General features: G+C 40.3%; 1 protein-coding gene and 1 long non-coding RNA gene across 2 annotated transcripts in view; both read right to left on the reverse strand.

The window, feature by feature from the left end:
* Window positions 1-2,304, reverse strand: part of LOC142730218 (uncharacterized) — a 57,568-nt gene extending 55,264 nt beyond the window's left edge. Inside the window, exons 1-2 of the long non-coding RNA XR_012878915.1 lie at window positions 2,215-2,304; window positions 71-173 (exon numbers count right to left, since the gene is read on the reverse strand). This is a non-coding gene — a long non-coding RNA (uncharacterized LOC142730218). The remainder of the gene's footprint in view (window positions 1-70; window positions 174-2,214) is intronic.
* Window positions 2,305-10,443: 8,139 nt separating this feature from the next.
* On the reverse strand, window positions 10,444-13,888 carry FGFBP1 (fibroblast growth factor binding protein 1). The gene is made up of 2 exons (XM_075849347.1): window positions 13,834-13,888; window positions 10,444-11,215 (listed from the first exon to the last, which is right to left on the reverse strand). Exon 2 carries the CDS (start codon window positions 11,207-11,209, stop codon window positions 10,508-10,510), a length of 702 nt encoding a protein of 233 aa, XP_075705462.1. The 5' UTR covers window positions 11,210-11,215; window positions 13,834-13,888; the 3' UTR covers window positions 10,444-10,507.
* Window positions 13,889-15,073: the final 1,185 nt, after the last annotated feature.

The following is a 15,073-nucleotide window of genomic DNA, read 5'->3' on the forward strand; positions in this document are numbered from 1 at the left end:
CTTACTATTAAACAACATGTCTGATCATCACATGGCTATAACAATAAAAAATTCCTTTTAACCTACGTACATAATTTGCGGAAAATTTGCGTAGCAAATCTGAAGGTAGCCTCAGGGAATTCTCAGCGGCAAATCCACACCAAGTCATGTGGATTTTGGTCCAGATTTTGTAACTGCAAAAGGAAAAACACAGTATACTCCTCTACACACACTATAATACACACTATAATACCCCCATGGCAATGCTTCTCTTGGTTCCTGTACGCCTGGCCTCCAGCGATAACGTGTCAATTGGTGGGGGGTACTGTAGTGTTACCACGGGAGCACAATGGGAGATGAGTTTTTTTTATTTTAAACTTATTTTACTATCTTGTGAATTTTTTTTGTTCAAATCTTATCCACTTTGCTGGTACAGTATTCCGCTGCAAATTTTCTGTCCACAAGCCCAGACAGAAAATCCACAGCATTTCCGCTACGTGTGAAGCAATCAGAGATCTTACTTAGGGCTTATTCAGACGAACGTATAATACGTCCGTGCTACACGCGTGATTTTCACGCGAGTCGCACGGACCTATGTTAGTCAATGGGCCCGTTCAGACTGTCTGTGATTCTCACGCAGCGTATATGTCCGCTGCGTAAAACTCACGACATGTCCTATATTTGCCCATTTTTCGCGCATCACGCACCCACTGAAGTCAATGGGTGCGTGAAAACCGTGCACGGCACACGGACGCTCTTCCGTGTGCCGCGCGTGATGCGCGCTACAGTAGTGAAAACTATGAATGAAAACAGAAAAGCACCATGTGCTTTTCTGTTTACAAACATACAAACAGAGTAATATATGCTGCTGACACACTGAGCTTTTATGAAACTTTTGCGCGCGCAAAACACCACGTTTTTTGTGCGCGCAAAACGCACACGCTCGTGTGAATCCGGCCTTACCCTGAGGTTTTCTATTCTGTTGAATCCGGCCTTACCCTGAGGTTTTCTATTCTGTTGTGTATTTTACACAATGCGATACAAATGGTGCAGGTTTTGCTGTGGATTTCAGGCCATCATCTGAATGTTCCCACTGCATATGCATATGGCCTTCTTAAAAAAGCACCAAACTTTTTTTTATTGTATTGCTAAAGTACAGCAAAAGAATCTTACTACATACTTGATTCTTGTTGGTAAAATGTATTCTAGAAATTGTTCCTGAAACACTTCTAATAGAGAAAGGCCACCCAGATAGCACCAGTTCTAACGTGTTTCCATTTACGTAATGATTTAAGTACATTTACTCATACATCTAATTCCCTATGGCAGTTTGTTTGTCCCGACATGTCAGTCTATAAAGATTTGCCTCATCGTTATTGGGTATTTTATATATCGGAAACATTGTATGCCTTTGGATATTAAAAATAAATATGTCTTCAGAGCAACCCAAATCCTATCCAAGGGCGTAATATGGTATCCTGTGAAATCGTAATAGCTAGTGGAGCTTAAGATAACTGTGTACTTGTAACTTCTCAGATCTCTGGACTATTCCAGCCTGAAGAATCTACAAGACATGAAAATGAACAAACAATGTGTGTCAGTAAGTGAACTTCAAGGGCTGAGTTCAGAATCATTCATGCCGTAACAAATTTTTTCTATAGTAAAACATTCTTATTCCTTTAGTCACCCAATGAAACGCAGCAAAACGTTGTTCATTAGTGTTCGGGTATGTTCACACGCTTAGCAAAAAAAGTCTGAAAATACGGAGCTATTTTCAAGGGAAAACCGCTCCTGATTTTCAGTTGTTTTTTTAAGCTACTGGTGGTTTTCGCTGAGTTTTTCTCTGAGTTTTTTACGGCCGTTTTTTGGAGCTGTTTTCTATAGAGTCTATGAAAAACGGCTCCAAAAACATACCAAGAAGTGTCCTGCACTTGTTTTTCACGGCCGTTTTTTACGCGGCCGTCTCTCAAAACGGCCGCATAAAAAAACGGCCCATCGGAACAGAATGTCGTTTTTCCCATTGAAATCAATGGCCAGAGGTTTGGAGGCGTTCTGCTTCAGATTTTTCGGGCGGCTGAAAATAGTCCATGTGAACATACCCTCAGTGTAAAGAAAATGACAAGTCCTGACAGCAATTACAATGTACAGAGGAATTGAACTACATTGCATTGTGTACACAAATTTCATTTTAAAGGGATGTTCCAGGAAAGTAGAAAGACAAAAAGACCACTATACTGTATATCGCAAATCTGCTCTGATGTCATGTATTAGCGGTCACTGCATCATCCATTGGCTCTGGTAAGCTATAGACATCAGCACATTCCCTGCTGTTTTGCACTGAAGATGCATCTGTGCGTAAGTCCATGGATGATACAGTTGTGTTATTATGACATCACTAGGATGACACGTAACTGTGGTCATATTGTTTACATGCGTGTGCAGGCTTTCAACAGCATGGACTGGGGGTAGATATCTTATATACAGTATATAAGTTTATATGAAAGGGGTTGTCAGGTTTGGACAACCCATGTTTACTTGAATGGCCCACAATAATGTGCTAATTTTGGGTGGCACGCTTTCTGATCCCTCTGTTCACTCTCCATAATCCAGTGACTTTTTATTTCGCATGCATCAATACTTCATGGATGAGATGGGTCCCCCAAAATCATAGCAGTTCTCTGTTTTGGCTAACAGACGGCTATGCAGAGCGGGGGGCTCCCACTAATAGTTATCTGTCCTAATGGGGCATAAAAATAGAGATTGTGTAAGGCAGACAACCCTTTTAAAGGCTATGGAAACTTTTAATGCCATTTTTTATGTAAGGTACAGTGAAGGAAATAAGTATTTGATCCCTTGCTGATTTTGTAAGTTTGCCCACTGTCAAAGACATGAACAGTCTAGAATTCTTAGGCTAGGTTAATTTTACCAGTGAGAGATAGATTATATAAAAAAAAATAAAAAAAATAACATTGTCAAAATTATATATATTTATTTGCATTGTGCACAGAAAAATAAGTATTTGATCCCCTACCAACCATTAAGAGTTCAGCCTCCTCCAGACCAGTTACACGCTCCAAATCAACTTGGTGTCTGCATTAAAGACAGCTGTCTTACATGGTCACCTGTATAAAAGACTCCTGTCCACAGACTCAATTAATCTGTCTGACTCTAACCTCAACAACATGGGCAAGACCAAAGAGCTTTCTAAGGATGTCAGGGACAAGATCATAGACCTGCACAAGGCTGGAATGGGCTACAAAACCATAAGTAAGACGCTGGGTGAGAAGGAGACAACTGTTGGTGCAATAGTAAGAAAATGGAAGACATACAAAATGACTGTCAATCGACATCGATCTGGGGCTCCATGCAAAATATCACCTCGTGGGGCATCCTTGATCCTGAGGAAGGTGAGAGCTCAGCCGAAAACTACATGGGGGAACTTGTTAATGATCTCAAGGCAGCTGGGACCATAGTCACCAAGAAAACCATTGGTAACACATTACGCCGTAATGGATTAAAATCCTGCAGTGCCCGCAAGGTCCCCCTGCTCAAGAAGGCACATGTACAGGCCCGTCTGAAGTTTGCAAATGAACATCTGGATGATTCTGAGAGTGATTGGGAGAAGGTGCTGTGGTCAGATGAAACTAAAATTGAGCTCTTTGGCATTAACTCTACTCGCCGTGTTTGGAGGAAGAGAAATGCTGCCTATGACCCAAAGAACTCCGTCCCCACTGTCAAGCATGGAGGTGGAAACATTATGTTTTGGGGGTGTTTCTCTGCTAAGGGCACAGGACTACTTCACCGCATCAATGGGAGAATAGATGGAGCCATGTACTGTCAAATCCTGAGTGACAACCTACTTTCCTCTACCAGGACATTAAAAATGGCTCGTGGCTGGGTCTTCCAGCACGACAATGACCCGAAACATATAGTCAAGGCAACAAAGGAGTGGCTCAAAAAGAAGCATATTAAGGTCATGGAGTGGCCTAGCCAGTCTCCAGACCTTAATCCCATCAAAAACTTATGGAGGGAGCTGAAGATCCGAGTTGCCAAGCGACAGCCTCGAAATCTTAATGATTTACAGATGATCTGCAAAGAGGAGTGGGCAAAAATTCCATCTAACATGTGTGCAAACCTCATCATCAACTACAAATAATGTCTGACTGCTGTGCTTGCCAACAAGGGTTTTGCCACCAGGTATTAAGTCTTGTTTGCCAAAGGGATCAAATACTTATTTCTCTGTGCACAATGCAAATAAATATATAAAATTTTGACAATGTGATTTTCTTTTTTTTTTTTTATATAATCTATCTCTTACTGGTAAAATTAACCTAGCCTAAAAATTCTAGACTGTTCATGTCTTTGACAGTGGGCAAACTTACAAAATCAGCAAGGGATCAAATAGTTATTTCCTTCACTGTATATAGTTTGTGAAAATAAGCACTTTTCTAAAATACTGTTAATAAAAATTTTGCTTTGTTTCTGTTCTACAGCTTCTACGTACCGTCTGTACATAGAACCTGTAGAACGCCGCTGTCAGCCCAATCCGGGAGTGAACTGGACTGACGGCTCGGATGACAGCAGCCCCTATGTGCCTCTGACACCTCTTCTAACCCTACTGCTGATAAAAAAAAATAATCTATGTTGATCCACTTAGATTTGATACTTTGGAGACATAGAAGAACAGAACAGAAACAGTATTTTTTTTTTCTAAAAGTATATTAGATTATTTTCACAAAAGACATGCATTACATTAAAAAAAAAAGCTTATCAAAGGTTTCCGTAGCCTTTATGTTAAAGGGATTTTCCAGTCCCCAAAAATTGATGGCCTATCCTCAGGATATGCCATCAATAAATGATCGCTCGGGTTCTGACTCCCGGGACCCCCGCCAATCAGCTGTTTTGAAGGGGGTGCAGCGCTCGCACTCTTCATTTCTACTTGCTCACTGGGAATCGTTGAGACAGATATAGCGGCGATTCACAGTATTGCAGCCTTCTCCCATTCACTTCAAAGGCAGAAGGCTGCAATACTGTGAATCACATCTACATTCGTTTCGACGATTCACAGTGAGCAAGTAGAAATGAAGGGGAAGCAGCGCACGTACAAGCGCTGCGGCCCCTTCAAAACAGCTGATCGACGGAGGTCCCGGGGGTTGGACCCCGAGCAAACAGCTATTGATGGCCTATCCTGAAGATACGCTATAAATTTTTAGGGACTGGAAAACCTCTTTAATTTATGCAATGAAGTATCAATTCCCAGAGAATAACTTTAATGTCTTGTATTTTTCAATGTAGAAAATCTCATTATAATGCAAAAAAAGTTGATTAAATAAACATCAGTAAAAGTAAGTAGTTAGTCAGACCCTTCTTAGAAAAAAAGCCGGCATGGTAATGACGCTGCGTCTGGCTATACATTTTTCCTGCAGCGACAGCCAGGAATTCAAATAAATGGACGTCCGTGTACTGCACTGATGTGCCGCTTCCTCCAGAATTGGAGCCGCTCTTACAGGCCCATAGAGTGACACCCCGATGACACACTTGTATTAGTTCTTGTTTTTTTGCAGGAACATATTTACTTTAATCATTGCTTATTTAATTTTTTGTCCCCCTATTTGTTACCAAACGAAATTAAGTTTATAGTAAAGTTTGTTGCGGTCATGGGAATACCATATGTGGGGGTTATGTTATGTTTTTACAAAATAAAATCTATTTTATTTAAAAAAAAATACTTGTGACCCTTTTTATACGTTTATTTATTTATTACACAATTTTTTTTATTATTATTACTATTGTCATTTTTTTCCATTTTTTAGTCTTATATAGGGACTTCACAGTTTTGTTTTTTCAAATACAATATACTGGTATATTTCAGTAAGACAGCATATTGTACCTGTGAATAGTAATATATACAGGAACCGTATTAGGGCATGCTATCAGTAGACAAATACATGATACAGCCCTTGCACCCTTCCATTAAGACCCTTTCACATGGGGCAATGATCAGGCAAACAAACGTTCATATGAACGCTCGTTCCCGATCATTGCCTTGTGTAAACAGGGCAACGAATCAGCCAATGAACGAGCAAATAAATATTTTATCGTTGTCAGCAGCTCATCTCCCTGTGCTCCTCCCCATACATATCCAATCATTGCCAGAAACGAGCGCCGATCATTGAGCTGCCTCGTTTTCACGGCCCATATTGGCCAGTGTAAAAGGACCTTTAGACAGTGCTGCGATCATTGCCATCATAGCACTCGTGGGGTTGTCTGCTGGGTTCAGAGTTTCTTTGTAAAACAGCCACGATCATGCCACTAATGTCTTTCAGGTACAGTGGCAGTACCCACAAGATTATTATGATTGATATATCCGTCAGACTGGGTTCACACGACCTATTTTCAGACGTAAACGAGGCATATTATGCCTCGTTTTACGTCTGAAAATAGGGCTGCAATACGTCGGCAAACATCTGCCCATTCATTTGAATGGGTTTGCCGACGTACTGTGCAGACAACCTGTAATTTACGCATCGTCGTTTGACAGCTGTCAAACGACGACGCGTAAATGGACTGCCTCGGCAAAGAAGTGCAGGGCACTTCTTTGCCACGTAATTTGAGCTGTTCTTCATTGAACTCAATGAAGAGCAGCTCAAGATATACGAGCGTCTCAGAGCGTCTCAGACGCCTCGTAAATTACGAGTCGGAGCATTTACGTGTGAAACGAGGCAGCTGTAAACAGTCTGTCTTTTCACACGTAAATGCCTCTCATCGTGTGAACATACCCTCACAGTGCGCACTAGCACCTGCCGGCGGTGGATCATGATCTCAGAAATGTTTGTCTGCGCTTACTAAATAAGGCAGAACATTGTCTTCCAGAGGTTTACTATGTCTGTAGCCCCGGCTAATTTTTTTTAGATTGATTTTTGGAAATTGATGTTTCAATTTTCACCGTGGAGATGTGTTATATATGAGAATGACCGGGGCTTGTGGGTTTTGAGAACTCATTTGTGTCATTTACACAATTACTCTGGGCTTTTCTTGGTTTAGGAATTTTTAGATGTTCACAGTAATTATACAATAGAACGAATATAAAGCTGTAAAACAGGTTTATTGTTAATCTGATTCCGGCAATAAACTATTTAAAGGGACTGTAGCTTTAGAAATGTTCTTTGCTTCGTTGTACTAAGACATGGAAATTCATGTGAATTATGTTATGTGAATTATGCGCGTGTCCAGGTTATAATACTGGTGCTATAGTCACTTCAACCTTTTCAGTCTTGATGTACCAATAATATGCTTTGCTTTATTCCATGTTGTAGGTTTTCATTCCTTCACGCAGTGATGGCCACCTATTGCCCTAAGGCCTTATTCACACAAGGGTATTTCACGTTCGTGTTACGGACGTCACACGGACCTATGCATTTCAATGGAGCCATTCAGACATTCAGTGGTTTTCACGCAGTGTGTGTCCGCTGCGTGAAACTCACTGCATGTCCCATTCTTGTGCATTTTTTGCGCATCACGCACCCATTGAAGTCAATAGGTGCGTGGAAATAACATACAGCGCACGGACGTCATCCGTGTTCTGTCCGTGATTCACGCAACAGTTGTTAAAGAAATGATGAGAAAAAGAAAAACCCCTCCTTCATTTTTTTTGCTGACGTAAAAAACGCATGACATACAAAACTACAACTCAAGAAATACTGCCATCTTTACGCGCGCAAAACGGACACGTTCGTGTGAGTAAGGCCTAAGGCTACATTCACACGAGCATCACAGATTTACATGTGTAAAATACGCTAGTAAATCTGGTCCGTGTGCGTTGCGTTATTGCATCTGTGCTTTGCGAGTGCCATGTGTTTTTCACACACTCGCAAAGCACATCTTTTTTTTTTCTTCAATGGAATTGATGCGCAAATTACGCACAGCACACAGATGTGCATCAGTGTGCTGTGCGTGATTTTGATGCACCCATTGACTTCAGTGGTCGCGTAGATGCGTGAAAAACGCACCAATATAAGACATGCAGGAGTTTCATGCAACGGACATGCTGTGTGAAAATTCCTGCTTGTATGAATGACCCCATTGAAATCAATGGGTCAGTGTGCTGTGCGTGATTTTCACGCACAGCACACGGATGCGTTTTACGCTTGTCTGAATGAGCCTTTAGTGTCTGCTATGTGGCTCTGACCTTGGGGAAAGCAGCTACACATGGTGATTAAATACTTAGGAGCGATCCTGAATCCTGGGCAGTCTGCATGATTATAGAGCAGCTGTCATACATCAGCTGTTCTCTCCAGAGCCAGGAAGTAGGGGAGAAGAATGCTTCCTCATTCACAGAAGGGGCTAGGCCGGCTTGCACGCTGTGATAATGAATAAAATTCTGCCACATGATGGTTTGCCGACCAATCGTGAAGGAATATTTCCATGTGCAATCCAAACGATAATGGTGTTCACATGGTTCAGTAGGTGTGGTTTTTATTGCACACCCTGGTTACTTGTCAAAACCATGGAACAATTGTATTTACACACCATGATTTGAATCTTACGATTAAAATTTTCAGCTTGCAAAAAGATTTGCAATTCCGTATAGCTGAACCAGTCTCTACACACTGCAACTCTCGAAAGCAGTGATTGTAATAAGTTCAATCGTACACATTTTTATGGCGTGTAGAGCCAACCCAATTCTAATGGACCGGTAGTGTCCTTGTAGGGGATGACAGAGAAACAAAGCAGCGTTAGGGATTAAAGGCTATGTACACTTTTGAAAGATTTTTTCTTTATTATTAAATCAATTTTTAATGTGATTGTAAAAGTTTTTTAAATTGAGTTTTATTTAAAAAAAATTCCGATACAGCAAAGTCCGTGATTCTGGACGGCCTGTGGATGACACTCCGCGGCCCGTCCAGACCGTACACACAGCGGGCCTAACTTCCTTATGTATGATGCTTGGTATAAACACAGAAAATATGGCCTCCACCCAGATCATTATCAGTCTATATCGGTGTGCGTAAGTAATCAGATAAGTTCATTGAAATCTCTCTCATTTACCAGAAAAGACCTGATTTGCTTTAGTTTTGTTTTTATCATAGTTCGTACGGTTGAAACAAAATCATCATTAGTTAAATCAATGTGCTGTCGGTGTAATGCATAGAAGTGTCGAGTCCTCCAGCAGAAGAGACGCTCTTTGTGGCCATTTGATGAAGATTCCCAATGAGGGACTCCTCTATTGACTCATAATTCTTCAATTTTCCAAACCAGACAACCCCTTTAATGTCTCTGAGCAGAGTATTTTTTACATGGGCCTGTGTAGTATAACAAACTGAAATTATTGGCGAAGAAGATTCTAGATACATACGTAACTGTAGTGTATTCTTAGCTAACAACTAGATAAGTATTACAAGCAAGTCATGTTGATTATTTTCTCATTTATTTACAAATAGTCATTAAAAAGTGGTTTTACAGGTATACATCTCACATCACATTTAAACTGAATATAATACATCATCGAGTTCACAAAGAAGCTTAATAAAGTGTGTTGTGGTAATTGCATAAAAATGGCCTCAGAATTAGACCCACAAAAATAACCTTTAGCACTTGTACATGACCTGATATTGCGGTAGGTTCTGCAGTAGGAAAAAGAATGTCATTTATAAGAACATACAATACATAAGAATAAAATGTAATAATATTTATTAGCCCGATTATATCACATACATAGGCTGAAACTGTCTCAATATTTGCTTGATCAGCTGCGATATAGAGTATACCCGCTGAAGACATATTAGTGGTTATACTTATATAAAACCCTTACTACCCAAAGCGTTGTACATAGAAGAAAGGGGGCCCCAAAGCAAAAATAAAATGTGGCCCCTCCCCCACTATTGTGCATTTTTTTCCCTCTAGAATATAAGGTCCTGGTGTTTGCTCTACTCTCCGCGCTCTTTGTTATGACCCTTGGGCCAATTCCACACCTACTTGTTTGCAAACAATTCAGTTCCGCTGTAACGGGGAATCCTCCATAGGTTCTTACAAGAAAAAAGGGGATGGACTCAGTGTACGGTTAGCCCTTTCTCTCCAAGGGCCCCATAACAATCACATGGACTGCCTCCTTGTTACGTACAAACTTGCCATCTATCGTAGGAGAGAAGATCATTCTGAGACTGGTTCCGCTACTCCTTTTCAAAATATAAGTGCGTGCATAGAGAGAGAGCATAGCTTAGAAAGGTGCATTTTAAATCACCCCTCTCTACGGGCCCTATAGCAGTTGAAATGGCTGCCTTTATGGTATATTTGCCCTTCTCTATAAATATGTCTACATAACTGAGTTTTATGATCCTTCAGTACTTGATGGGAAAATATAAATTAACTAACCATTGTAAAAAAAAGTATAAAATAATATAAAATACATAGTATTGTAGCACAATCCATATGCTGATTTTAAATATAGAAGTGTTTATGTATAGCAATAAAAATAATAAAATAAAAAAGAATTATTAATATAAAAAAAAACTATTTTTTCTTTTATGGCTTAGCAACTTTTGTCCTGCACCATTGAAAAGAAGAAGGAGCACAGAGAGCTCCATGAGTCTCCACAGTACTCCTTGGCTAATCTTTGCCTCTCAACAACATCTTCATCCTCTACGCAGTCTTTTTTTGCTTCAATGATGTCGACCTTAGTTGTTGGTCTAGGCTCTTCTTGGACTTTGTGCTCATGGTGTGGTCCTGGCACACTAGGGAGGAGGTAACTTAGGTGTGCCTCTGGTGGTCCTTTCTTGCATTCTTTGGATTTAAGGACAGCTTTTTGGTCCTGGCAGATATTATTCTGCTTTTTCAAAGCCCGAATAATTTGCTTCCAGTACAATTTCTGATTTGCAATATAGTTTGGGCAAGCGGCAGGGTTTCCTCCATAGGCACAGGATACTTTTGTTTCCCCTTTAGTACATTCAACATTTAAAATCTCAGACCCAGATACAGACCAAATACAATTTGTTTTGTCTTTACTGAGAAATTTTCCTTGAGGGGAGCCTTTCCCCCCTTTAGATCCTCTCTCCTTTTCTCCATTACGAGTGGGAGACTTTTGTTTTTCCTCTTTACCTTCCCCTCTCTGTTTTTGGTTGGCAGTTTCTTCTTTGTCCTTTTTTCCTCCTTTTTGCTTATTTCCTTCCACCAGGAGCATCTGTGAGATCAGGAGGGTCGCCACAGTAAGTAGGGCAAACTTTTTCAGCTTCATGTTGTGCTATACAAGAGAATTGAGATGATGATATTATTAATATACATGTATGTAAAGGATGTCGGATGTCAGGATTTAAAGGGAACCTGTCACATTGAATATGCAGTTTAAAATGCAGGCAGCATGTTATAGAGCAGGAGGAGCTGAGCAGACTTATGTATAGATTTGTGGGAAAAGATTCAGTATAACGTGTATCTTAATCATGTAAATCCCTGCGTATTCTAGGCTTATCATTACCAATCAGTGATTGACAGATATCTCTTTATGCAAACGTATATGGGGAAGGCTGTCAATCTTTGAGCGAGACCTCCCACAGGACTTCTAAGCCCAAAATGAGAAGCCCTAGGACTTCTAAGCCCTAAATGACTAAAATACAAGTTATACTGAATCTTATCACACAAAACTATATATCAATCTGCATCAAAGCATGCTTAACCACACCTTCAGGAACCTTAAAGGTAAAATCCAGTCAAAATGATCTTCTGAAATCGAATAAATACATGTTTTAAAATAAAATAATATTTCTGTACCGTGTTAGCCACAGTTTTTTTTGTCAGGTTTACTTAAAATGTTGTGTCATATTTATGGTAACCGAAATCAGAGGGGAATGCAATATGTGTTTGAGCTTTTTTCTATATACTGCCCTTTCATTCTGGAAATCAGTTTTAGTGGTGGTCTGCGATCATAGAGCAATGTGATTGTCTCACATGTCCCCGTGAAATCTTAGAAGATCTTTTCAACTGGATTTGCCCTTTAAAAACTTGTGTTCTATAATTTGTTACCCTTCACAAACCAAAGTTAAACCGCCTCGCCCCAAAGCTGCTGCAACTGGTCTGTGTTGTGCTCATGGGATGGAAATGAATGCATTAAAGAGGATCTGTCATTAGTATAGTAATGCCCTATCTCCTAGCTAATCTAATAGGCGCTGCCACGCTGATAATTCTAGGGAAAATTGTGTCCCAAAACGTTTATTATTTTAAAAGTTATGTTTTTTTCTAAATATAAACATGAGCCTTTATTAGACAAGTGGGTGTTAACAGCAGCGATTCTCCAGAGGTGGCGCTACCTCACAGCCTTTGACGCTGCCCCATCAGCATGAAGCTGCTTCACACAGTGCGAGAGACTGAGGCTGGAGGGAAAGGGGATCACTTCAGATAGCCATATCTCCGGCTGTGGACCACCTAGAACAGTTCTAGTGGCATATGAAAGATGAGATCCTAATCTTTCATATGACACCAGGATTTTAACAGGATTCCAGTTCTAGCTGTGAAATAACAGGAGATATCACCAGTTGAAAACACAGTTGGGAATGGAAGCTGTATACTACATGATCACGCTGTGTTGCTAGGCAGGGAAGGGGGAGAAGCTGTATGCTGATTGGACAGTGTCATACAGAAAACATTACACCGCCCAGAGTGAAAAGAAAGAGTCACCTCCCACTTTGCAGGTATAGCCAAATTAGCATATTTAGAAAATTGCTCATTACTTTGCAAATAATAACGTTTTAAAAAAAATAAAAAAAATCACACAAGTTATCAGCATCATTGCGCTTATTATATTAGTTAGGAGATAGGGAATTAATAAACTAGTGACAGATCCTCTTTAACTATGAGCTACGAGCTGGGATGGTAGGCTAGTATATGAATGCATTAAGTTACACTTTACATGGGACTCCATGCATCTACGGTGATGACAGGCAGAAGTTGCATATTGGTGCTATTCACAACAGTCAAATTTTTTATTTACATCTAATGTGACTCCATTAAGGAAAAGTTGAATCATGCAATGACTTGACTCACTCATGGTCCTGCCCGGGACCTAAAGGAACAGATAGGGGAAACGTATTCACTGTTGTTTCTAGTCCGTGACCTGAGGGGGCGGTGCATGACACAGGGATTTTTAGAACACCAAAGAGAAAATCCCTGTGTCATGCACCACCAGACATATAAGACTGGGTTCACACGAGCATGTTACGTCCGTAAAGGACGGAATATATTTCGGCCGCAAGTCCCGGACCGAACACACTGCAGGGAGCTGGGCTCCTAGCATCATAGTTATGTACGATGCTAGGAGTCCCTGCCTCTCCGTGGAACTACTGTCTGGTACTGAAAATATGATTACAGTACGGGACAGTTGTCCCGCAGCGAGGCAGGGACTCCTAGCGTCGTACATAACTATGATGCTAGGAGCCCGGCTCCCTGCAGTGTGTTCTGTCCGGGACTTGTGGCCGAAATATGTTCCGTCCTTTACGGACGTAACATGCTCGTGTAACCCCAGCCTAAGAGTATTGTTTCTGCCCAGAGTCTTCATTTAACAAATATATTTTTCTTTCATCCGAAGTGATAGTAAACAATCAAGTAAGTTTATGTTGAATCAATAACTGAATATTGCAACCTTTTGTAACAGTGAGGGGGTACATACTTAGTCCGTAATGGGTGGTTCATTTTCTGTACATTTATGAATAAAATATTTATTATCCCAATAAATAAATCATAAATGCCAAATATATATATTTTTATATTATATGGTCGCTTCGATCCATTTTTCATATCACGATTACTGGTTGATGAAAAACAATGCCATCCGATCAGGAAATGCCTCTAGAGAAATATTATTATACATACCTTGTGGTTTGAAGATTCCCCCCTTGGATGTCTTCTGTTGCAGTGTTGTATCACATGTGTTGCTAGTTGTAAGTGAGAGGTATTTATAAAGTGTAGAGGACACACCTAAGCTCGGGATTACGACACAGTCTTCCAATATTTGTTTCAATAGACTCCTATGAGACACACCTCCTGGATATAGGCCAGTATAAGATGTGCTACCTGACAAACATAATACTGGATTTCCTTTTGTTGTTTCATTGTTTGCTTCAAACTACCAGGTTTTTAGTTACTGCCAGAAAGTCTCTCATGTCTCTGTACCAGCATAAGCCCTCTTCCGGGCTCTACTTGTAATGCAGACATCTTTACTATGCAGGAGAGCTGGTTTTCTTCTTCTGTCTGCTCATAATTTTCTATACTGATGTGTTTAGACTTGTTTTTATTTTCCTGTGTTACTTCATTATTCATCAAATTGATTGTGAAAATTGTGACGTTTTTTTTAGTGCATTGAGCATGTTAAATTTCTAATTCCATCCCATTTACTTTCAGGGTATGTGCACACGATGAGAGGCTGTTACGTCTGAAACGACAGACTGTTTTCAGGAGAAAACAGCTGCCTCGTTTCAGACGTAATTGCTCCTCCTCGCATTTTGCGAGGCTTCTCTGACAGCCGTAAATTTTGAGCTGCTCTTCATTCACTTCAATGAAGTACGGCTCAAATTACGTCTGAAAGAAGTGCCCTGCATATAATGTATATAAGTGTCCTGCATATAATGTATATAAGTGTCCTGCATATAATGTATATAAGTGTCCTGCATATAATGTATATAAGTGTCCTGCATATAATGTATAGAAGTGTCCTGCATATAATGTATATAAGTGTCCTGCATATAATGTATATAAGTGTCCTGCATATAATGTATATAAGTGTCCTGCATATAATGTATATAAGTGTCCTGCATATAATGTATATAAGTGTCCTGCATATAATGTATATAAGTGTCCTGCACTTCTTTTGACGAGGCTGTATTTTTACGCGTCGTCGTTTGACAGCTGTCAAACGACGACGCGTAAATGACAGGTCGTCTGCACAGTACGTCGGCAAACCCATTCAAATGAATGGGCAGATGTTTGCCGACGTATTGTAGCCCTATTTTCAAACGTAAAACGAGGCATAATACGCCTCGTTTACGTCTGAAAATAGGTCGTGTGAACCCAGCCTCAGAATTGATAAGGAAACTCAGGATCTGAAGTACATATA

This window comes from Rhinoderma darwinii, chromosome 1 (assembly GCF_050947455.1).
Source record: "Rhinoderma darwinii isolate aRhiDar2 chromosome 1, aRhiDar2.hap1, whole genome shotgun sequence".
NCBI classification, from domain to species: domain Eukaryota; kingdom Metazoa; phylum Chordata; class Amphibia; order Anura; family Rhinodermatidae; genus Rhinoderma; species Rhinoderma darwinii.